The 22,436-nt window shown below is 47.3% G+C and overlaps 1 protein-coding gene across 5 annotated transcripts in view; it reads left to right on the forward strand.

Annotated features, from left to right (window-relative positions):
* PLEKHA7 (pleckstrin homology domain containing A7) overlaps nt 1–22,436 on the forward strand; it is a 210,928-nt gene that overhangs the window by 128,086 nt on the left and 60,406 nt on the right. For all 5 annotated transcript variants that reach the window (XM_088017607.1, XM_088017608.1, XM_028116940.2 and 2 more), the window contains 5 exons: nt 8,468–8,579; nt 9,303–9,407; nt 12,221–12,293; nt 13,693–13,793; nt 22,114–22,289. In XM_088017607.1, the coding sequence (XP_087873733.1) occupies nt 8,468–8,579; nt 9,303–9,407; nt 12,221–12,293; nt 13,693–13,793; nt 22,114–22,289 (567 nt within the window). The remainder of the gene's footprint in view (nt 1–8,467; nt 8,580–9,302; nt 9,408–12,220; nt 12,294–13,692; nt 13,794–22,113; nt 22,290–22,436) is intronic.

Raw genomic sequence — 22,436 nt, forward strand, 5'->3', positions numbered from 1 at the left:
AGAGAGCATGAGCAGAGGGAAAGGGCAGAGGGAGAGGGAGACTCAGGCTCCCCACTGAGCAGGGAGCCTGACATGGGGCTCGATCCCAGGACCCAGGGATCATGACCTGAGCCGAAGGCAGACGCTTAACCTTCTGAGCCACCCAGGTGCCCCAGTGGTTTACATTTATTAATTTAATTCCCACAACAGTCTTATGAGGAAGATAACATTATGGTTATGGATACTGAGGTACAGAGAGGTGAAGAGACTTGCCAAAAGTCACACAGCTAGTAAGTGGCAGTTAGGATTTGAATCCAGATAGTCTGGCTCTAGATGCTATGCCTCCAGCCACTCCAGTTCTGCCTCTCATTAGAGTGGTCTTCAAGAGACAGTCCTCTTCTTTGGCTGTCCTTACGTGTTAATGTGCCAACTAAGTAGGCTAGAGATTTTTCTTATATCTGCAGTAATGAGATTTGATCTAGTAACTTCATTCTTGCGTGAAAGATGCCAAGACTCCTTAGTAGTCTTTTCTCCAGAAAATGTTCTCAAGCTTTTCTACAGAGCCTCATTTCCAGTGATTGGGTCATTTGAGCTCCTCCTTTTCAGCCTCTTTTCCTGATTCTCGGTGATTTTCTTGAATTGGGAGCTTGTGGTTTGCCTTTGTGGCTTAACGGGCCACCCATAGGGGCCCTCCTAAAGAGATAACCTTGGCACGAGGGACTTCCAGGCTGTGGTTCTGGTGGTTGGGGCTACGCACAGGAGCATTTTCTCCTCAGAGCGGGCTGTCCAGGAAGCCGCTGACAACGCCTCCACAGCTCTCTGGGAAGAGGAGAGAAAAGCATTCCGGAGCCATGACGCTGGTGGCTGACTGACAGCAGGCTCTGTACACTGATCCCCAGGCTCTGTCAAGCATTTGATGTTGAGGTGGGGCCTAGTTGAGAGAGAGTATGTGCTCTGGAAGTTGAGAAGCCTGCTGCTGTGCTCAGAAGCCAGCTGTAAGGCACCCCAAATCTCCTAGATTCCCTAACCTGGAGGGGACCCTTTCCTGGCCTGCCTCTCCCTGCATCCTCGTGAGGTTAGCTTGCTCCTTCCATTGGAGTCTGAGCGGCCCCGTTTTCTCATTGGATTGTTTAGAAAAGAACTGTAAGTTGGAATTGCCTGGAATGTCATGAGTGGTGTTTGGAGGATACCACTTGAAAAGATATCTTGCTGAAGGTAAGAATAACCTTCCCGACCTTTGATTTTTTCATTTTGTTGAGGCAGGGTGCAAGACTCTCCAAGGCATAGGCAATTATGGGCCTGGGGGTGGGTTCTCTCCTGCTGCTAGGAGACCAGAGGCTGACTTGTGCTCCTCCTGCAGTTCCAAGTTGGTAAGAATTTGCAGTGAGAGATGAAGAGCACAGAATGGGGGTGGGGGTACACGACAACTCTGAGCCCGGCGGGGCCTGTCCTGCTGTTATCTTCTGAGCCGGGACTGTGTGGCTGATAGAACCAGCACCTTGTCTCTCCAGCCTGGCAGTCTTGGGCTAGCTTTGCCTGTTGCATTTGGTTGCCATGGCAGCAGAAAAACGAGGAAAAATGGAAACATCTGGCAAGCAGATGCAGAAACTTGACTGTTCAGTTTTCCTTCCTGGTCTAGGAGACGGCATTTGTGACGGTCACAGGTAGGGAAGAGGTGGTGCTGGTGTCAGCAGTTCATTCAAACCCCTGGGTGTTGACTTGGCTGCGGCTTTGGTGTCTCCAAGGGCACCAGCACTGGGGGTGCGGCCGTTGCCATGCAGCCCTCACGTCTCGGGCTCTGTCTTTCTGGGGTGAAGATGCTGCAGTGGTGGCTCTTCCGGGTGTGGAAGGGAAGCTGCTGCTTGCGGTCATTTTATTTCTTCCTGGGACTTCCCCTCTAGTCCTCCTCTTTTCCCTCCCTGGTCTGGGAAGCACCACCCCCCATCTCCATTAGAAAGGGCTGTTTTCTAGTGAGGGGAGTGGCTGCCTGGTAAGCCAGGGGGGCTGAGAAACTAGAGGAGGACTTGCCAGTAGCTCGAGTAAGCATTGTAGCATCTCTGAAATAACAAAGCAGAGGTGGAAGGAACAGTAGAGGTCAAGGTCTGGTTCTTCCCCAGCACAGACTGAGGCACGGGGCATGGACAGCGGAAGAGACTGGTCCAAGGTCATACAGCTGAGCAGGACTCAGGCCGAGTTCAGAGCAGTGCTTGGGTTTGGGGGCAGGGAGGGGAGCCCATGGGGCTCAGTGGGCTGTTTACATGCCAGGTGAAGGTGCTGTTTAGGCTGGTTTCCAGCTCCTGAGGTGGCATGGGGCGAGGAACTGGAGCCTGTGTTCCAGAGTGGAGTTGAGGGGAGGGGAAGGAACACAGGAAGCCATAGTTGAGTAACAAGGCCACACTTGCTGAATGAAAACCCGTGTCAGACAGCCTCCCCTGGGGTGTTGGGAGTATACAGTGAGCGTTGGCGGTCTGTCTGTGTGTCTCTTTCTCTGAGAAGAGGGGGTGTGGAGGTGTCTGCCTGCTTGGGACAAGAACTTTCTTTTATTCCTGCTTTTCACTGTGCATTGCTTTTCCCAAACCCCTTAGGTGGTGGGTGTGAGCACTTTCAAAAATTTGCTGGTTGTTAGCAAGTGTGCCTCTCCTCATACACCCTCCTCTCATAACATTAGTTCTTGCTGAGCTCTCTGTGTAGAACCCTTGAGACAGAACATGAATTTGGGGGCCTATTTTTCCAGGAATTGATGGGATACAAGCAACATCTAATGATGGCTTCTCAGTAGGGGATTCCCAACTCCCCATAGCTTTTTTTTTTTAAGATTTTATTTATTTATTTGAGAGCGAGAGAGAGAGAGAGAGAGAGGGAGAGGGAGAGAGAGAACACTCGCGCACATGAGGGGGGGAGGGTCAGAGGGAGAAGCAGACTGCCTGCTGAGTGGGGAGCCCGATGCGGGACTCGATCCCGGGACTCCAGGATCATGACCTGAGCCGAAGGCAGACGCTTAACCAACTGAGCCACCCAGGCGCCACCTCCCCTCCCCCCATAGCTTTCTAACCTCCTGGGGAAAGAATAGGAGTCCCGTCCCCCAGCCACAGGTTTATTACTCTTTAAAGGAGCCCCACCAAATAAGGTGCTTATAGGGATGTTTTAGGAAATGATTTGTTTGGAAGTTAATTGTTTGGCAACTTGAGCTTTCTGGAGAGAAGCATCTTGGAAATAAAAATAGAGTATACCTGAGATTTGAATTCTGGGGTCTCCACTGGTAACAGCCACAACAATGCTTTTCATTTAATGCAATGTTGTTATGGTTTTCAAAAGGTCATTAGAATCCACACAACCACCTTGTGAGATGAGGGTAGTTTTCACCCCATTTTGCAAAAATGGAAACTGAGGCCCAAAGAAACAATGTGACTTGTGGAGGAGTGACTAAGCTTCGAGTTTTGTTGAGGCCCAGTTATTCCGGTTTTCTGGTCTTTCCACCCCCCAGGATCCTCTTGGTTTGGGGATGGGGCTTGGGGCTGAGAAGAACAGCAATAGCCTGCTTCTGTCACACCTTGGAACTTGCCATGGGATGGTGTCTCTGTGGCAGAGCCCAAGTTTTGGAGTGTAGCTTCTGTCTTGGACAAGTCATTCATCTCACTTAGCCTCAGTTTTTCATCTACAAAATGGATATGGTAAAGCTGGCTTTTCAGGGTTAAGTGAGATAATGCAAGCTAAGTGCCTGGCATGTAGTAGGTGCTGGACAAATCCAGCCCAAGCCTCTGCTTGCTTGACCTTGTGTACCGACCCTTCAGGTTGCTGATTCTTGGCTTGGTGACCTACCTGTTAAGACAGCAATAGGGTAGGGAAGGGTATTGCTGTGATCCCACTTGAGTTTGCTCTTGTTCATGATGTTGACCAAGAGGCATCTGGGGATCCCAGTAACCAAACTCACCTAAATTCAGACCCAACAGAAAAAAAATGACTTCTGAATTTATAACCTCCCTCTTACCACACTGTCAGTATTATAAGCATTTGCTCCTGGGTATGTAGGTAGCAGAAGCAGTTCCTTTTATAGAGAGGGAAATTGAAGGACAGAGAAAGTGATGTCCTGTCCAGGCTCACTTGACACTTCCTTCAGGAAGTTTAGAGTAGGATGAAAGCACTTTCCTGCTGGGCTTCTCCAGACTGATTTTTTTTCTAGTCCTACCTTCTTTTGTTCATTTCAGCTGGGAGGCAGTTGAGTTAAAACTCTAGCTCACTGTTTTGAACTTCAGCCCACACCCCTCCAGCAAAATAATCAGCATTCATGTAGCCCAAGCCAAGGAAAGAGACGTCTTTGTTCAAATCGTCCCACTGTACTTTGGGAATCCAGAAACCTGGCAAACAGGCTTTTAAGTTAATAGATTTTATTTAATGACACCAAGAGTCAGCCTTCCCATAGCGTGTGCAGGTGTTTTGGTCTCCTCTCTTGGGAATCTGTGTGACTCATGTGCCTGAGGGCCTGCTGTTAACTGAACCACCTTTCACAGCTGTTCAGCTCAGGGGCACAGGCTCTTCTCTGGGGGAGAGGACGGATCTTGAGTGAAACCTGTCAGGGGTATACCTCAGTCTGAGGAGCTGAGGAAAGTCAATCTCTGCCCCCACCAGACTCTTAAGTGGGGAACATGCCTCTAAGATGATTCTTTCAGTATTGTCTCACTTCAGGAGGCTATACACATCACACCATTGTTCAAAACAGTGTGATAAACGACCTCCAGAACTTTCCATCTGAGCCAGGTTTTCAGCCAAATAAGAAAATTGTTTTTGAGACATTTTTCTTTTTTTAGGTGGGGGGGGGCAAGAGGAGGGGCAGATGGAGAGAAGAGAGAGAGAGAGAGATTTTTAAGCAGGCTCCATGCCCAGTGCAGAGCCTGACATGGGGCTCGATCTCCGGACCCTGAGATCATGACCTGAGCTGAAATCAAGAGTAGGACACTTAACCGACTGAGCCACCCAGACACCCTGAAACTTTTTTTTTAAAGATTTATTTATTTATTTATTTGAGAGAACGAGAATGAGAGAGAGAGAGAGAGAGCACATGAGAGGGGGGAGGGGCAGAGGGAGAAGCAGACTCCCCGCTGAGCAGGGAGCCCGATGCGGGACTCCATCCCGGGAACTCCAGGATCATGACCTGAGCCGAAGGCAGTTGCTTAACCGACTGAGCCACCCAGGCATCCCCCACCCTGAAACTTTTTTATATCCTTAGTTTTGGGGTACCAAATGGTGTCCCAAGCGTGACCACCACCTGTTGTTGTTGTTGTCGTTGTTGTTGTTTTAAACTCGTTGTAATTCCAGATAACTAGTTATTTCCCGAAGTCGTATTTACCCTTGGGAGACCTAAGAGATCATTACCCTTATTGAGGAGATTCAGAGGAACATCCTCTGAAGGCAGATCTTGTCACTCGGCTGAGTGGGTAGCTGTGTGCGCTTTGTTCTTTCAAAGAGCCAGGTCGGGGACTGCCAGGTAGAGGTTGAAACTGTTGCTTGAGTTGGGAGCTGTCCCTGCCCCTGGAGAGCCCTAATGAAGACATTCACTGTTTATAGAGACAACACGGTCTCTTCTCTGGGGCAGATACAGTTTGGGCTGTAGTCATATCACCTGATAAGCCAGCTGTCTCTGGGTGTGGCTGAGCAGAGGTCTCTGAAGAATGAAGAATGGAATTGTCTTCATGTTTTTCTTTCTCCTCCTCTTGTACTCTGCCACCCACACCCCCTATGCCCCCACAACCACTGTGTTCCACTGCCCCTCACTGATGTTCAGTGTTGGGACCACAACCAGTTCTTCTCCAGATGAAATCTTTTCATAATTGGCTCCCTAGGTGGTGGCTGTACCATCTTTCTTCACCCATCCAAGGCTGTAGGACAGTACTGTTGTCTGAAGGAGGTCCCTGGCCGGCCAGCATCCCCGAATGGGGTGGGGACATGGGGCTAGAAAGCAGGAGGTGATTAAAGTCAGAGCTCCAAATTGTAAGATACAGAAAGGGTGCAAGTGGCCATCTATCCTGGATCTTCTGGGCCAGTCACACATCCAAATAGCCTTTTCTTTGTCCCACAGAAGAGAAACAGCATATCAAGTTGATGGAATGTGATGTGGTCATTTAAAGTGATGTGGATGTGGGGCGTCTGGCTGGCTCAGTTGGTGGAGCATGTGACTTGATCACAGGGTTGTGAGTTCAAGCCTCATGTTGGGCATAGAGCTTACTTAAAGAGGAATAAAAAGAAAGAAAGAAAAAATGATGTGACTGTGTTTAAAATAATGGAGAAAATGTTTAACTTACAATAAGCTTTAAAAAAATCATAATGCAGAATCATAAACACAGTATGGTAACAGTTATATAAAAACAAAAAAAAGCACTCTTTCCCCCCCACCACCCCCAAAGCCAGACATATAAAAAAGAATGGAAGTATATATACCAAGTGTTAAGAATGGTTTTCCTTTGGGTGGCAAGACTGTGATAATTTTTTTTCTTTCCTTTTAGCTTTTTAAAAAATATTTCCCGAATATTATGTAATAATCCTCTGTCCGTGTCTTAAATGGGAGCAAAGTAAACTTGATAAATCCCAAAGAAACCTATTTTATTGTCAGACTTTGTGTCCTGAATGTTGGTGTAGAGCTATAGCTGCCGTAACTGAGAACTCATCTTTGTTTCAACCTCTGGAAATCTGAACGTCAGGCAAGCCTAGGTTCCAGACAGACGTTTTGGGCATAGTTCTGCCTGGAGGCAGGGGCTGGACAAGGCAGCCTCTCAGGGCCCCTCTCACCCCCCGGCTGGCGATTCTCTCTCTGCCGCATGCAGCCTCTGCCAGCAGTGAGCGGGCTGAGCATGGTGACATTCTCTGAGTGGGGAGCAGTAACAGAAGTCTGGCTGGGATGGAGACCGGGGGCGGGGAATCTGGAGTGAGTGCCTGAGCTGATAAGGAGCCAGTGATCTTTCTGCCTGGTGGGACTTGTACCTCCAGCTGCCAAGCACCCGGTAGAGCTCAGCGCCCTGGAAAGCTGGTCCCACTGCAGTGGTCCCGCCGTTGGCACAGCTCTGAGAACACGGTGGTCACAGCTTCTTCTGCGAAGAAGTGATGGTGCAGGGTGTCGGCGCTCTGTCTTGGGGCACAGGAAGGATCCCTTATCCTTTGAGTGGTAGTGGTTTTGAAGGAAGTGGCCTATCTCCAAGGTGGAAACTAGGATTTTCCCTCATGGCACCTCTGTAAAAGGGAGTCTGGCGAACGGACACCCAGAGTGCTGCTTCCTCGCTGTGTCTTGCCTGCATCTTCCATCTCTTCAGGCTCCTGGCCCAGGCCTCCAAATCCGATTTTCTCCATTCAGGCAGAGCGCCTCAGTGTACTGCAGCTGCCTGCGTCGTGTTGCCCGTCAGAGAACCCAGGCACAGAACAAGGAGACTCACACATTGAGGAAGGCTTACTGATCCTGGAGTTAGTAGAGTCTGGGAATCAGGCATCAAGCTGTTGGAGGATAGGCACTGAATTTGTTGGAGGCACTTGCCGCCACCCAGGCTTGAAAAGACTGGTGAATGCTGGGGCTGTGTGGAGGCAGGTGAGAAGGGTTCTCGTAGTGTCTCTTGAGTGTCATACTGATATGTTCCCAGAGTTCTGGCTCTCCCAGGGCAGACGGACCTTCTTGATGGGAAGCATGGTGTCTCTGGGTGCTGTTGGGGACACACAGAGGGGATCTCCACTGGGGGCCCAGGCATGTTTCATTGCTTCCTGCTCCCAGGCATGGCACAAGGGGTTAATATCTCTGATGGTTCTATTTTGGGGCAAAGGAGTGTTCCTAGAATAGGAGTCTTTGTTGAGTAATCTATTTTGGGAGGCAAGCCCCACTGGCGTTTATATAAGCAATTCTCTGTGTGTATCTGGGGGTGTGGATGTGTGCACAAGTGATTTCTTATTACTAATTATAAGCAGCTTCTTTTGGGAGCCAGAGAAATGGAGGGGTGTGTGTGTGTGTGTGTGTGTGTGTGTGTGTGTGTGTGTGTGTGTGTGTAAGGAGTATGGGTTGCTCTCCTGTGAGGAGTGGCACAACTGTGCATGCCCATCTGATTGGGAGCCAGAGAAATGGAGGGGTCTGTGTGTGTGTGTGTGTGTGTGTGTGTGTGTGTAAGGAGTATGGGTTGCTCTCCTGTGAAGAGTGGCACAACTGTGTGTGCCCATCTGATTGGGCAGTTGCCACAGACACCCGAGTAAAAAAGTATATGTGGGAACCTTAGGAGAGCAGGCAGGAATGCCGGCCTTGGCCCCTTTGTGCGGTGTCAGCGGCAAAGGTGTGAGCATCTATGATCGTCTTGATTCCCTGAAGCACATGGACATTAAGGTCTTCTAGCTACAGTCTGGGGTCAGGTGGTCTCTGGAACATCAGTCATGGCACATCAACCAGCTCTAGTCTGGAACACATCTCAGATTCCACTTCCACTGCAGCCCAGGCTTACTTACTGGACTCTCCTATGTCTTCCCACAGGCCACATCCACATATGTCGAAGCAAGAGAGAAACCAAAGACCATCCAGCATGGTCAGTGAGACGTCCACAGCTGGAACCACGTCCACTGTGGAGGCCAAGCCTGGCCCCAAGGTGAGCTCCTGGCCACTCACTCCTTCCTTCCACCCTTTAATATTTTGCAGATGCCCAACGACCCCCACCATTGTTTTGTGAGGGAGGCTTCTCCTGAGACCAGTTGGGGTGATGTCACTTGTCCAGGAAAACAGGTGATTGCTGGCAGAACTGGGACTGACATCCAAGTCCTTAGATGCCTTCATCATTTTCCTGGCTTGTCTTGGGAGGGTCACACCTCTGTTCACAGGTGTGTTATGAAACTGCCTTGTGAAATTTGTGGCCAGTGGGCCTGAGGAAAGTTGAGAGGTGGGACCCTTGACTGAGGAGCAGGGAAAGAACCAGCATTGCAGAGAAGGGGTGAGTGCTGAGGAATGAACCCAGATAGGACGATAATATCTGGAAATTGGCAAAATCTGTGATCGAAAAGTAGCTTTGATCCAGAAAGAGTAGCACATATGAGGGCCAACAGCTGCTGGTGAAAGTTGACTGAAAAATCCCTTTAAGTTTTTTTTTTCCTCCTTGACTCAGATGGGGAGCTTGCTAGGCCTTGGATTTGCTTTTTAATTAAAATACTATGGCCATGTGCCCGCCTGTTTTGGTTTCCTTGCTATTCTTTCTGTCAAAGGGCACTGCCACTTAGAGTAAGGTAGAGGAGCCTGCAGCTCTCCTCTCACGCAGGTGCTTTGTGTGACTCCCTAAATCCCCTAAATGCTGCTAGAATTTGAGTCTGCTTTTTCCTAGATCACGAAATCCAGCAGTAAAGTCCACAGCTTTGGGAAGAGGGACCAGGCCATTCGGAGGAACCCCAATGTTCCAGTGGTGGTGAGGGGGTGGCTGCACAAGCAGGTGAGGAGACGGGGAGGGGAGGGGGATGGCTCTTGCTGATCTCCTTCCTTACCCTGGCCCCTAGGAGCTGAGAACAGACTCATAATAAGCTCTCTGTTCCTGAGTTTGTCTGAGGCAGGTATGCTGTCCATTTTTATGAGTGGACCATCTGCTCAATGGCTACAGCTTCCCTCCCCAAACCCACTTGACCCCTTGGGCCCCCCAGTGCTATCGGCTGCCCTGGGACCCAGGCACTCATGTGGGTGGGTCAGCATAAATCCAGCCTTACCGCCAAGCCCTGGCCAGCACTTGCCCTCTTGATGTTAAAGAGCCTTTGCTATCATTTGGCTGAAAAATCCCCTCTTTTCCTGTCCTCTGCCCAGCCTGGTCTAGCACACATATCTAGCTCCCCTTGCACCTCAGATTCCGAATCAGCCAAACTCAGCTCATTGCCTCCTCACCCCTTACCTCTCTTTTCTCCCCAACTTACTTTTTTCTGGACCTTGGTGATGATACCACCATTCTCCTAGGCACCCTGGTTAGAAACAGCTCTTTCTTCTCCCACATCCCTTCACTCAGGAAGCCCTGTCGGCTCCCCCGAGGCTATCCTGCATCTCTGAACTCACCACTAATTGTTCTGTCTCTTGTCCTCTGGCCACAAATAGGCTGTGCGCTCCCAGGGCCAGAGAACATGTCCCTTTTGTCTCCCTCCTTCTCTCCTTGCCATCCATCCGTCTGTTCTTCTGTCCGCCCATTTGTTTACCAAGTGCCTGTCAGGTTCTTTTTTTTTTTTTCCTCAAAAATTTATTTATTTTAGGGGTGCCTGGGTGGCTCAGTTGTTAAACGTCTGCCTTCGGCTCAGGTCATGATCCCAGCGTCCTGGGATCGAGCCCCACATTGGGCTGCCTGCTCCGTGGGAAGCCTGCTTCTCCCTCTCCCACTCCCCCTGCTTGTGTTCCCTCTCTCGCTGTATGTCTGTCAAATAAATAAATAAAATCTTAAAAAAAATTTATTTTAGAGAGAGGAGAGAGGGAGGGAAAGAGAGTGCGTGTGCATGAGGGGGGAGGGGCGGGGGAGAGAGAGAGAAGATCTTGGCAGACTCTGCACTGAACACAGAACCCAACCTGGGCCTCGATCCCACAACCCGGAGATCATGACCTGAGCTGAAACCAAGAGTCGGATGCTTAACTGACTGAGCCACCCAGGCGTCCCTGCCTGCCATATTCTAAGTGCTTTCACAGCGCAGTTAAAGAGGTGAAGAACACGTGGTTCCCGCAGTTGAGGAACTCAGTCTGCTGGGGAAACTGGCCCCTCTCACATGTCCTATCATCGCCCTCACAGTCTCTCACATATCATACCATCCAAAAAAAACCCCACAAACTCCAAGAGCTGTGATGTTAATTTTTACCAAACACTTTGTGGGAAGACAGAGGAGGGCATTACATTGCACACCACACAGAAGTCCCTAGAAGCCCCTTGAAGTCTCTCTCCCCTCAGACTCCCCATGGCAGCTTCTGTAGCTCTCTGGCCTTCTCTGTCAGATACTGTGGGTGCCTCTCTCGGTGATACCCTCTTCCCTCACAGCTCTCTCTTTCCTTGCCTCTCTGCCCATCTCTTTTACCCGAATAACCTTCTGACTTTTCCATTTGCATCCCTGTCCTTACCCGACTTTTCCATTTGCATCCCTGTCCCCATTAAACAAAAGTATGCTCCTTTGATATGTGGAGGGAGAGGGAAGGGGCTCTAAGTAATTCTTCTCCCCAGCCCCCACCGCCCAGCCTGGTAACTCTAAGAGGCCTGTGTGGAGTGCTGTGGACACAGCACAGAGAATGTAGCTGTGCTTGGGGGAGTCCTGAAAGGCTTCCCAGAGGAAGTGACATTTGCAGTAGGTGTGGAGGATGGAAGGGAGTTTTCCAAACAAAGCAATATGCTAAGATTTTAGAGATCGTCTGGTCAGAGCAGAAGATAAAACCAAGAAATGCATGAACTCAGCAAGTCAAATTTGTTTTTAGCACTTTAGTAAGTGGAGAATGAACAAACTTCATGTTGTGCTTAGGTTTAGTGACTGACATAACTGTTATTTTTTAAATTTAAACTTGTCGAAAACTTTTGCAGAAGGAAAACAGTTTTAACAGCTAAAAGCAGCTCTGGAGTTTTCCTGGGTTTGGCAGAAAAATGACCCTATAGCCCTACTATTTTCCTATCCTGGCCTTGTTCTTTTAGAATTTTCACAATCACCTAAAATGTTTTTAATAAATGTATTGATTTACATTTTAGATGCGTAAAGACAAATTCATATTATGAGGCAATTTGACAGCAAGACAATCCAAGTCTCTTTACGTTGAATGGAAGGAAAATCCATGGCAAAATTAGCCCCTTATGATAGAGAACTGAACTTGTCAAATGAGAACTTTGCCTCATCGATTTAAATTCCTTGTTCTATACTGTGTAAATCAATTTTCTCATCAGTAAGTGGAGATTATTTTATAGAATAGTACCTAAATAAATAAATAGCTTCCTTTTTGTTAAAAACTGATTTCTTTCTTAATGGAAGAACGGTATCTTTTGAATTCACATCTTCCTTTCTAAAAGGATACTTACATTAGTCTGTTTCCAGGACACACATAAAACTTCCTGGGGACAAACCATAATTGAATCTAAATTTTAATGTCCTATTAAAAAATGACCTTGCAATAAAAATTTATTAATTCATTAATTTATTGAAAGAACGAGTGGATATAGGTAAGTCTTTGTTCTAGCATCATGCCATGCGTGATTGGAGAGGGGGAAGAGTATGCTCAGGTATTGTCTGATTACTTTTCTTTGCTTTGCAGGACAGTTCTGGGATGAGACTGTGGAAAAGGAGGTGGTTTGTGCTTGCTGATTATTGCTTGTTTTACTATAAAGGTGAGCTAAGGCTCAGGCCACCAAGGGCTCTTTGTGCTGGAGAGGGTGGTGAGGTGATACAGGTGGTTATATTCTCAAATCCATTGATTGGACCAGTGGCCTGAGCTAATTTATAACCTATTTACGTGCCAAAGTGTTCACTTTTACATATGTGAATGGCTGGTGACTTACTTTTACCAATCCTTGCATTCGAAGTGCCATTTGTTGAGTTAAAATAAATGGAATCCAGTTTATCTGCTACTTAGGCTCTCCAAGTCTGGAGTTGTCTCAGCTTCTACCCAGTTTGGAACAAAGGCATACCTTTGACACTATCTGAAGAGGTAGGAAGTATAGATAAATCATTGTATTTTGTAACTTGTTGTCTGGATCTATCCTCTATAATACTGGATGGACAATTGGTGAATTGAGTTGGGCACATGTACATTTACGGAGCCCCAGTATATAGAGTTAGGGGCTGTGCAATAGTGAGAAAGAAGTAAGACTCAAAATATGGAGGAAGAGAGAGTTTACTCGTAAGACAAGACTAGGCAGCATTAGGTGCTTTAGAAGACATTCAACGTGCTTAAGCAATTCAGGGGGAGCAAGAAATTAATTCCATATTGAAGAATTGGGGGAGGCTTTTCAGAATAAGTGGGATTTGAGTTGGGCTTGTAAAGATAGGTAGAGCTTTGCCTGTGTATGGGGGCAAATGGGCATTTCAAGCAGAGGAAACAACTTGAATAAAGTTCTAGAAGCAGAAGAAAATGGAATGACGGACCTGTGAGGTCAGAGTGAGTCTTGCTTGCAGGACATAGTAGGAAAGAAGGCTCAGGAGGTGGGTAAGGGCCAAAATGCAAGAGGACTGTGACACCAGGCAGAGTAAGTTGAACTGCATTTTGCATCTAGTGGGCAGTCAGCAAGTACCTTTGAGTAGGAGAGCGACAGGACCAATGCTGTCATTAGGAAGTTACCTCTGTCATGAAGATGGTTTGGAGGAGGAAGAGAATAGGTGTAGAAGGTAGGATATTTTGCACATGCTCTAACTTTGCCTATGAGGTTTGCTCTTCCCAGAATGCCCTTCCCCATCCTTTAAAACACTTTAGATACCACCTTCTGAAGCCTTCTCCGCTTTCCCCGACTTTGTGCCACTCCTGCCTCTGTGTTCCCACAGAACTTGGCTTACTGCCCTGTTTCAGGAGTTCACAGGTTGCACTGAGCATGTTTCCATGCCTGTCTCTGCCCCTGACTCACCTGTCATTCCTGCGTTAACCCAAAGGTCCCCAGGGAGCACCTGAATGGACGATCAGGGATTACAGTAGTCCTAGGGAGCTATAAGGAGCCCTGAACAGCGGCAGTGGGATGGACCAACCCAGGGAGGGTGCCACAGAAGGTTATTCTGATGTGTTTTTTCCATTCAAAGACAGCCGAGAAGAAGCGGTCCTTGGGAGCATCCCTCTGCCCAGCTATGTGATCTCACCCGTGGCCCCTGAGGACCGCATAAGTCGCAAGTATTCCTTTAAGGTACTGCCCCCTCCCCTCCAGGGCAGCATTTCTACCCTAAGAAACTTTGTGTTCCCAAAAATGTCTTAATAAAAGCAGTTTTGGTTTTTTTTTTTGTGGGGAGTGGGGAGAAGTAAAGAAGCTAGAGCATTTCGGGTGCATGTTAACAATGTTGTAAATTCTTTAAATAAGAATAATACCACATCAAAAGTACTTTCATTTGTTTCTGAGCTTCTGAGTCTCCCAGCTTTGCTCAAGGATTCAGACCCCTCTTTCCTATTGGTACCAGTCCTGTGATTACTCGTCCCCTTCATGCCTTTTTATCACTGTAATCAGCCAGTCTAGTGTCCAGCCACTTGCTGCAGGTGATGGTCGCTCGTCATGGATTTATAGCAATTTTATTATGAAAACTTACATTGAGGGTTAGAAGCTCATGTTGAAGAGATTTTCAAATTTATCTGCTTTGTTTATCTTGTTGAAGAGCAAATAGTATCAAATTTGATTTGTGTTCTGGATCACTAAAGATTCTCAGGGAAATCCCTTCAATAGTAAAACCCCTTTTCTACTTTCTACTTTTCTGCTTGGTCACATGTTAAGTGAGTGCAGCCATGATAATTGATGGCAGTCCTTTGATGCCCTCTGGCATCTTCAGAACTGGGCGTGGAGGCTCCAGGAAGGTGGTGGTCAGGCCGAAACTTGGGGAATCCTGAGGCCATCTCATTTGGTGACCTCCACACATTCCTTCACTGCTGCTGTTTCTTGGGTCCCCTAGAGATGGTAAGGATAGGGTGGGTTGAAGTTCTACTTTACCAGCAGCTGAGTGGAAGTCTCAGCACTGAAGTAAGTGGCCTTTGGTGCTGGTAGCCACAGGGAAACACCCTCTCACACTGCTCAGGATACAAGGCAATGACGTGCATTTCAAGTGGGGTAGGGGCTCCTGCCCCCACTACTCATGTAGCTTAGCTATTCCCATGTTGAGGGTGTAAGATGAATACTGGACATTAGGTACTAAAGCAGAGATTGAACGGAAGTCAAGTTTGCCAGCCATAGATAGTTAAAGGATCATGGAAAAGCACAAGAGAAGACACCCAGCGCTCTGTGGGTTAAAGAGAGTGTTGGTATGTGGTATCCATGGTGTGTGCATCATTGTTTTGATCTGGAGTCCATTGTGGAGGTGGTGGTGGCTGGAAGGTCAGTCTCATCTTCTACCTTTCCTTCCTGGACTGGTGCTTTAGCTTTGTTATTGCCAGGTTTGAGCTGTCCCTCTCTTTCCCTTGGCCGTCACCATCCCCAATGACTGCAGAGTTACTATAGGGTGAAGATTCTGGGATCCTTCCCTATTTCTTGTTGCATAACATAGTATTGCCTTATATTTGTAAAACCTTGTATGACCAGAGAAGTACTTCTATCCACGGGAGCTCATTTAAGGTCGTGGAGAGCCAGTGTTGTAAGGTCAGTGTTATTAGCGTTATTTTATAGATTAAGAACACGAGGATTAGAGTGCTTAAGAAACTTGTTCAAAGTCATAAAGCTGGAAGATGATGGTGACAGAACTTGAACATGAACTCAATCCTCTTACAATTGCGTTACAGGGAGGGAGGACAGTTCCTTTCTCTACTTTTCTTCCACATCTTATTTTGGTCACCTCCTGCACACACATTGCAGGAGGTGGGAAGTAATTTGAATGAATGTTCATTGTTATCATTTTAGGGATACTCTTTTATTTAACATTCAGAAGCCTTTCCTGCTGACTGACGGCTTTGAAAACATTGTGTTCAGTGGGTTTCAGGCTGGCCTTTTGCAGCCTAAAAGTCTTCCTCAGAAAACCTTCCTTTCTAGGGCTCAGTGTTGCTACTGGGCAGACAGTTGGGATAATGTTGTATGTAATTTTTGGGGACAGCATTTGAAATATGGTCAGAATAACTGATTGTAACTATATATATTTCATCTTAACACTTCACTGGGAGGTGTGAAAACAGATTTAGAAAAACATCTTTTATGTGTTGTAGATTCTTTTCTTTTTGAAAAAATTTTTTTTTCTTAGAAGGACTTCACCAAGACTGTTCCTTAGCTAAATTTTTGTCTGAGAGACAGAAGGTATACATGTGTTTGGGGGATCCCTTTGGGGGGATCCTCAGGGTCTGAGAACAGACCAAACCTGCTGCAGGCAGGTCTAGTGGTGTTCAGGTGGTTCTCCACAGAGGGCTGTGGTTTCCTGAGTGTCAAAGAGTTCCCCTTCTCTTGGGTTGCAGCATTGTTCTTTTAAGGGCCAGGAAGTGGGACCCTTGGGCAGTTCAGGATCCATGTTCTTGGGCACACTGAGGAATGCACATTGTTTAGTGTCCTGGGCCTTACGCCTTCTTCTGATGTCAGCTCTTCATTATTTCCAGAACTGAAATTCTCTGACTGTTGTTGGGGCACCTTGCCTGAGGTTGTTGAGAGTATCTGTGGTGGTAGGTAGGCACAGCCTGAAAGGTTATATGGTCCTTTCCTTGTCTTTCTTTTTCAACTGTGCCCACAGCCTGGCAGCTCCTATGCATTACCAGCTGGTGCTAGATGGACTCTGAGATGCAGGCAGCTCTGTAGGAGAGCCAGGCGGGGCTCTTAGTGGTGTCTAGGAGACGCAATGCCCTGACCAGCAGGCCTTTCGTGCTCTGCTGGCTCATCTGGGTGCCTCCCCAAAGAGCTCCTATTGGATGCACAGCCACCCTTGGCCTGCTGGTCACCTCTCAGCAAGCTTGCCCCTCAGATCCAGAATCTGGAGCAAAGAACATCTCCATGCAGCAAAGGGTCCAAGGATCCTCAATGGGGAAAAAGCCTTAATTGGCCTCCTCTGAGCTGTTCTTCCTCTCTTAAGCCAAGGGTTCCTGACCTGAGCTCTACAAATCCCCAAGCGTCAGTGGATAAATCACATCTTTGCTTTTTTAACCTCTAACGTTTCCTTTGATTAAGAAAACAGAAAAACAGGTATCTGTAACACCTGTGCCTTGGTCACTGGTAGAAACCAGAAAGCGCTTCATATCACACTATGACTGGTGTAAATATCTTGAAATAGCATTATGCTTGTTGCCACTTTGAAATTACAATAATCATTACTACATTTCTTATGCAATGAATTTTTAAAGAAGCACCCATATCATTACACCACATTTAAGAAAATTTTGAAAACTACATTTCAGTACAACAAATTTCCTTTGTTTTATTTGCATCCGTAGAAACATTCTGAGAAGAGTTCTTAGGATTTATGAAACCATCCAAAGGTTCATGCCCCCTACCCCAGACCAAGATTAAGACCCCTGCTTTAGATTCTGGCTGAAGGCCAGCCAAGACATGTGGTTTTTCCACTTATTTATATTCAGCAAACTTTCATTGTGCTCCATTGTTCTCCTTTAGGATGCAGATTCTGGGGATACAACAATGAGAAGGATAAGGTCCTTGCCTTCATGGGGCTTATATTCTAGAGTCCCCATCAGCATGGAGGTTGTTAGGGGGTGAGAAGAGAACAGGGAAGAGCTGCCCTTTTCCTCTCCCATTTCAGCTTTGTCCTCCATCTACTCTCCTCTACCGCCCTGCCACTATTCTGTCTTGGCTGTTGTCATCCCTCCTGTTGGAACTAAGTTTCTGCCAGAACCGTGCCTGACACATGGTGAGTGCTCTGTAAGTGTTGGTTACCCCGCTTCAGCCCTCAGACTGCAGCCTCCAATCCATCCTCCGCACTGTTTCTGAATTGCACATCTGTTCAGGCTGTGTACTCTCACCATAAATCTGTCAGTGGTTCCCCATTGCCTGCAGGATAAAGCCCGGTCTTGGTTTACCAGCCCCACCTTACCTGTCCAGTCACATTTTTAAGATTTTATTTATTTGAGAGAGAGAGAATGAGAGATAGAGAGCACGAGAGGGAAGAGGGTCAGAGGGAGAAGCAGACTCCCCGCCGAGCAGGGAGCCCAATGCGGGACTCGATCCCGGGACTCCAGGATCATGACCTGAGCCGAAGGCAGTCGCTTAACCAACTGAGCCACCCAGGCGCCCTGTCCAGTCACATTTTTAGCCACTCCTCTTAAACTTTCCCCCCCGCCCTGTGCAGTTGCCTGGGGCCCCAGGGCATTTCTTGCCCACAGGCCTTTGCCTGAGCTTCAACCACAGCCCAGAATGTTCTTTACTCAACTCTTACTGGTCCTTCAGGTCTTTGCTTGGGGGTCACCTCCTTCAGGAAGCCTTCCTTGAGCCCTCTGGACAGGTTAGGTGCCCTTCTTCTGTACATCCGCAGCTCTTCTATCACTGCACTGCAAGGGGTTGACTTACCTATCTAGAGCTTTCACCGGGAAAACTAGCCCATCAGCTAGTTCTGCCTGGGTAGATGGGGCTAGTCCCATTCTGTAAACAGAGACCACATAGAGCAGTCATTTGTATTTGGAGTCATGGTCAGGTAACTCTGCTTACATTTCCCAAGTTCAGGCTTCCTTGTAATTCATGTTTAGTTCTCTGTACATTAGAAATGGGGAGAGGGCAGAGAAGAATCTTCCACATTTCTAGAAAGTTCCTTCGGTCAGTCAGCTTAGATTACTCAAGTGACTGGTCCTATAATAACCTCAACTAACATATCTTTTGAGCCTTAAAAATGGTAGGCTTTTTTAACCTATAACCCGTAATAATTATTGTAATTTCAAAGTGGCAATGAGCATAATGCTATTTCAAGATATTTACACCAGTCATAATGTGATATGAAGCACTTCCTGGTTTCTACCAGTGACCAAGGCACGGGTGCTACAGATACTTGTTTTTCCCTGTTTTCTTAATCAAAGGAAATGTGATAGGTTATATTATCTCTTTTAATGCTCACACAGCCTTAATGTAAACATCATCATCAACCACAGTCCCATTTTAAAGATGAGGAAATAGAGGACTGGGGAGGTTGAGCAGCTTGTCCAGGGCTGCCCTGGGGTAAGAAGCATGCTCACCATGCACGTCAGGCTGATTCTAGGGCCTGAGTTCCTACCCAGTTCATTGTGCTGCTCATAGTCAGCCCGAAGGTTGGGCATCAGGAGTTCCTTCTTAATGTCAACAAACGGGCACCACAGTCTTTGTAAGTCACGAAGCTGGCAGTCTTATCCTTGACAATTGCCGTTCTCAGCTCTCATGTCCAGTCCATCCCCAGGTCCTGCTGCTGTTACCTCCTTCTTTTATCCAGACTTGGGACGATCCTCTCCTTCTCAGCCCCTGCCACCATCTCTCACCTTAGTCCTGTAGTGGTCTCCTGCCTCCTGTCCCCTCATCTGCCCCAGCCTGGCTCTAACCTCTTCATATTGTAGCCAGAGTGGTTTTTCCAGACAAAAATCTGATCTCCCCACTCCCCCACTCAAACCCTTTAATAGCTTCTCCTTGCTCTTGTAAACGAGACAAAACCCTAACATGACCACAAGGCCCTGGTGACCTGGCCTTGCCAACTCCAGTAACTTCATCTCACCCCGCTCTCTCCTTTTTTCCTTACCAGGCATGCTGGCTTCTTCCTTGAACATACCATACTCTTGTCCACACTGGCGTCCCACACGTCCCCCTGTGCTACTCCTACTAAAATATTTGCTACCTATGTAGAGGGCAGCTTAAATGTCACTTCCATAGGTAGATCCTTCCGCAGGGCAGGCCAGCTTCCCCAGCTGTTCTCTCTCACAGCATCCTGAGCTTTTTGATGACACTTACTACAATTGTAGTTATTTGTCCATCGTCTTTCTGTGTGACTGTAAACTTCTTGGTCTTGATTAAGGCTGTCCCTTTTGGTATAGTGCCTTTCACATAAACAGTAAATGATAAATTATTGTTAAATGAATGAGTTAGAGAATGAGTCAGTCAGTTGATAAGCCCCGACCTAGGCCTCTATGTTCTAAAGGTTGATGCTGGGGGCATGAGGTGTGAGCATTCCAGCTTCCTTCCCTACTGTTGGATCAAGACCAGAGTCCTAAGGGTCAGGAGAGCAGTCATATCCTAGGGGCATTAAGTTTTTGAGGTAAAATGTTCCTTGCTTACATCCTCATTTCCTTTAGGTATAGCCTGAAGTTTTTTCTTCAGTTGTACAAAGTTGCCTAGGTGGACTGTGTTAATTGGAAAGCGAAGAGCAGATGGGACGGGAGCATCTTTGAGATGAGACTAGGGAAGGGATGAGAAGACTTATCATCATCTTGGTTCTGGCATCTTCCTCAGACTCAGTGCACTTTGAACTTGGTTCACGTGGCCAACTCCCTACACCTCTCACCTTTACAGTTAATATATCTTTTATGCCCAAGCACAGGCAGAATGTAGTCAAGAACCTATTCTTCAGAACCAAGGGCAGCTGAAGACGGCATATATTGGCAATTTGGTTAGAAGTTGTTTGTGATCGTGTGTAGCTCCTCTGTAATGATGGATCTAACTTCCAAGGCCCATTTGCAGACATGCCAACTCTCCATGTTTGAAGAGTGTCCCATGTTGATTTCCTGGACAAGCCTGGCTCCATGAACACTAGTGTAGTGGGGACCTGCTCTCTCTGTCATACCCTTGAGGGTGCCTTATGCTTATGGGTAGCCTTGTGTCTGGGGCGAGTGCCTGTCCTAGAACTCTCTGTGACTGTGCAGAAGGTCTGGGAGGAGCTATCAGAGATGTTATGGGGCCATTGTCCAGGGGAACTTTTCCAAGAATTTCTGCTGATTCATAGTAAGACAAAACATGTTCCTTTTTATTCTTTTCTCACTGTCATATCTCCACCTTGCTAAAACAGGAGGAATCTTTTCTGGGACGGTGAATAACCCCTTATACATGCAAGGAATGATATCGGGTTTGCTTTGGTCACTGTAGGGACTCAGCTTCAGGCTGTTTGCTTGTACTCTCTTAGAACTAGCTGGATAGATTCAGGTATGTCAATGTCAGTAGCAGGCCCATATTTTATATGCATTTTGGACCTAGATGTTAGTGTGGGTTGCAGAAGCCAATGTTGACAGTTCATCTTAGAGGTTTCATCCATGACCATTAGTGATTCTAGAAGCATGTCATTTCCCAGCTCCTAATTGGTTCTTTCATTTTGTTTTCTCTGACTGGTCCTTGCATGAGGTCTGCCTTTCAATCTGGATCCAGATTATTGGACCAGTGATCTGTGTAATCATTACTAATTTCTGGGTAGGACCTGGGAACGTTGTATAGAGAAGCTTGGACTCAGAATCAGATAGACCTAGGAATAAATCCTGGTTCCAACTCTTCATTTATTCAACAAACATTTATTGAGCACCAACGGTGTGCCAGGCACTATTCCTGGGGATACTTTAGTGAACAAAATAGAGTCCTTGCTCTCATGGAGTTTCTATTCTGGGGGGAAGAGACAGATGATAAGCAAACTAGTGTGTAAAATAGATAATACCAGGTAATGTTAAATGCTGTGAAGAATCTGTCCCTGGGCATGCAGATCAGAGAAAGTTCCTTAACATCTCATCTTCATTTGCCACATTTGTAAAATAGAGATTCTGTCCCTACCTCTCAGGGCTGTTGGGATTAAAATGAGATTAAAGCCATGGCAGTACCCAGGAGACACATAGTAGGCACTGATCAGCTTTGCTGATCTTCCTCCTTACACCATCATCCTATGTAGATTTGGTGAGGTTTTTCATTGCAAAGTTAGGACAGGCCCCTGCCTATCAGAACACAGAGGGAGGAACTGGTGTTGCCTCTTGTTTGCACCTATCCTGGATGCTTTTCAGTGGTCATTTCTGGTGCCTCTTCACGGGCTTTTTGCAAGGATACATGTGAAAGCACCTTGAGGCTTCCTAGCACATAGTAGGTGCACAAGAATTTTCAGTGAAATGTCAAACTTTGTAGTGCCTCTTTGGAGAGAGAGAAGAGCAGCAGCTTCAATGGGCACACGTCACATTTCATGGCCAAGCTGGGAGGCTCAGTGAATACCTGCACTAAGCCACCTGCTGTTACTGCTGATTGTTGGCTCAATTCCAATAATCGCCTGCTTCAGAAGAACCCAAACAGGGATTCCAGAGAGTTTGCTTCAACAGAATGAGGGTTTTGAAAAACTCTCTCTCGCATACGCCTTGACTGTGTACCCCTCCCTGAGCCAGAGGAAGAGAAATAGGAACAGGTACAGCTGCAGGCCTTTACCAGGGGGACCAGACACAGCTGTCGCCAGGGCTGACTGCACTAGGAAAGGGGAATCCAGCCATGATGTTTTCCAGGTGTCAGAACAGGCTGGGTGGTGCCTGGGCTTTTAATTTGGAAGAGGGGAGAACATGGCTGGAGTGTCTTCTTGTTTCGGCTCCCGGAAGTAAAACGTGTGTTGACCTCTCTGACCTGGGGTTCCACCTCCTGTTTACAGGCTGTGCACACAGGGATGCGAGCACTCATCTATAATAGCTCCACGGGGGGCTCTCAGGCCGAGCAGTCAGGCATGAGGACCTACTACTTCAGTGCCGACACCCAGGAGGACATGAACGCATGGGTCCGGGCCATGAACCAGGCTGCACAGGTGCTGTCTCGATCATCGCTAAAGAGGTCAGTCCTAATGGAAGGTCCCTGTCAGAGAACTTCCCACACTAGGATGGGGATCCAGATAAGAACACTTGGGTGCCCCAAATTCCACTTTCATTCACTCGTATAGAAGCACTGCCTTTTCTTTGAGGTCCTGTTTAACAATGAATT

The sequence above is a fragment of the Eumetopias jubatus genome, unplaced genomic scaffold (genome assembly GCF_037043125.1).
Source record: "Eumetopias jubatus isolate StellerSeaLion01/CBP00866 unplaced genomic scaffold, mEumJub1_p1.0 scaffold_13, whole genome shotgun sequence".
Lineage (NCBI taxonomy): Eukaryota > Metazoa > Chordata > Mammalia > Carnivora > Otariidae > Eumetopias > Eumetopias jubatus.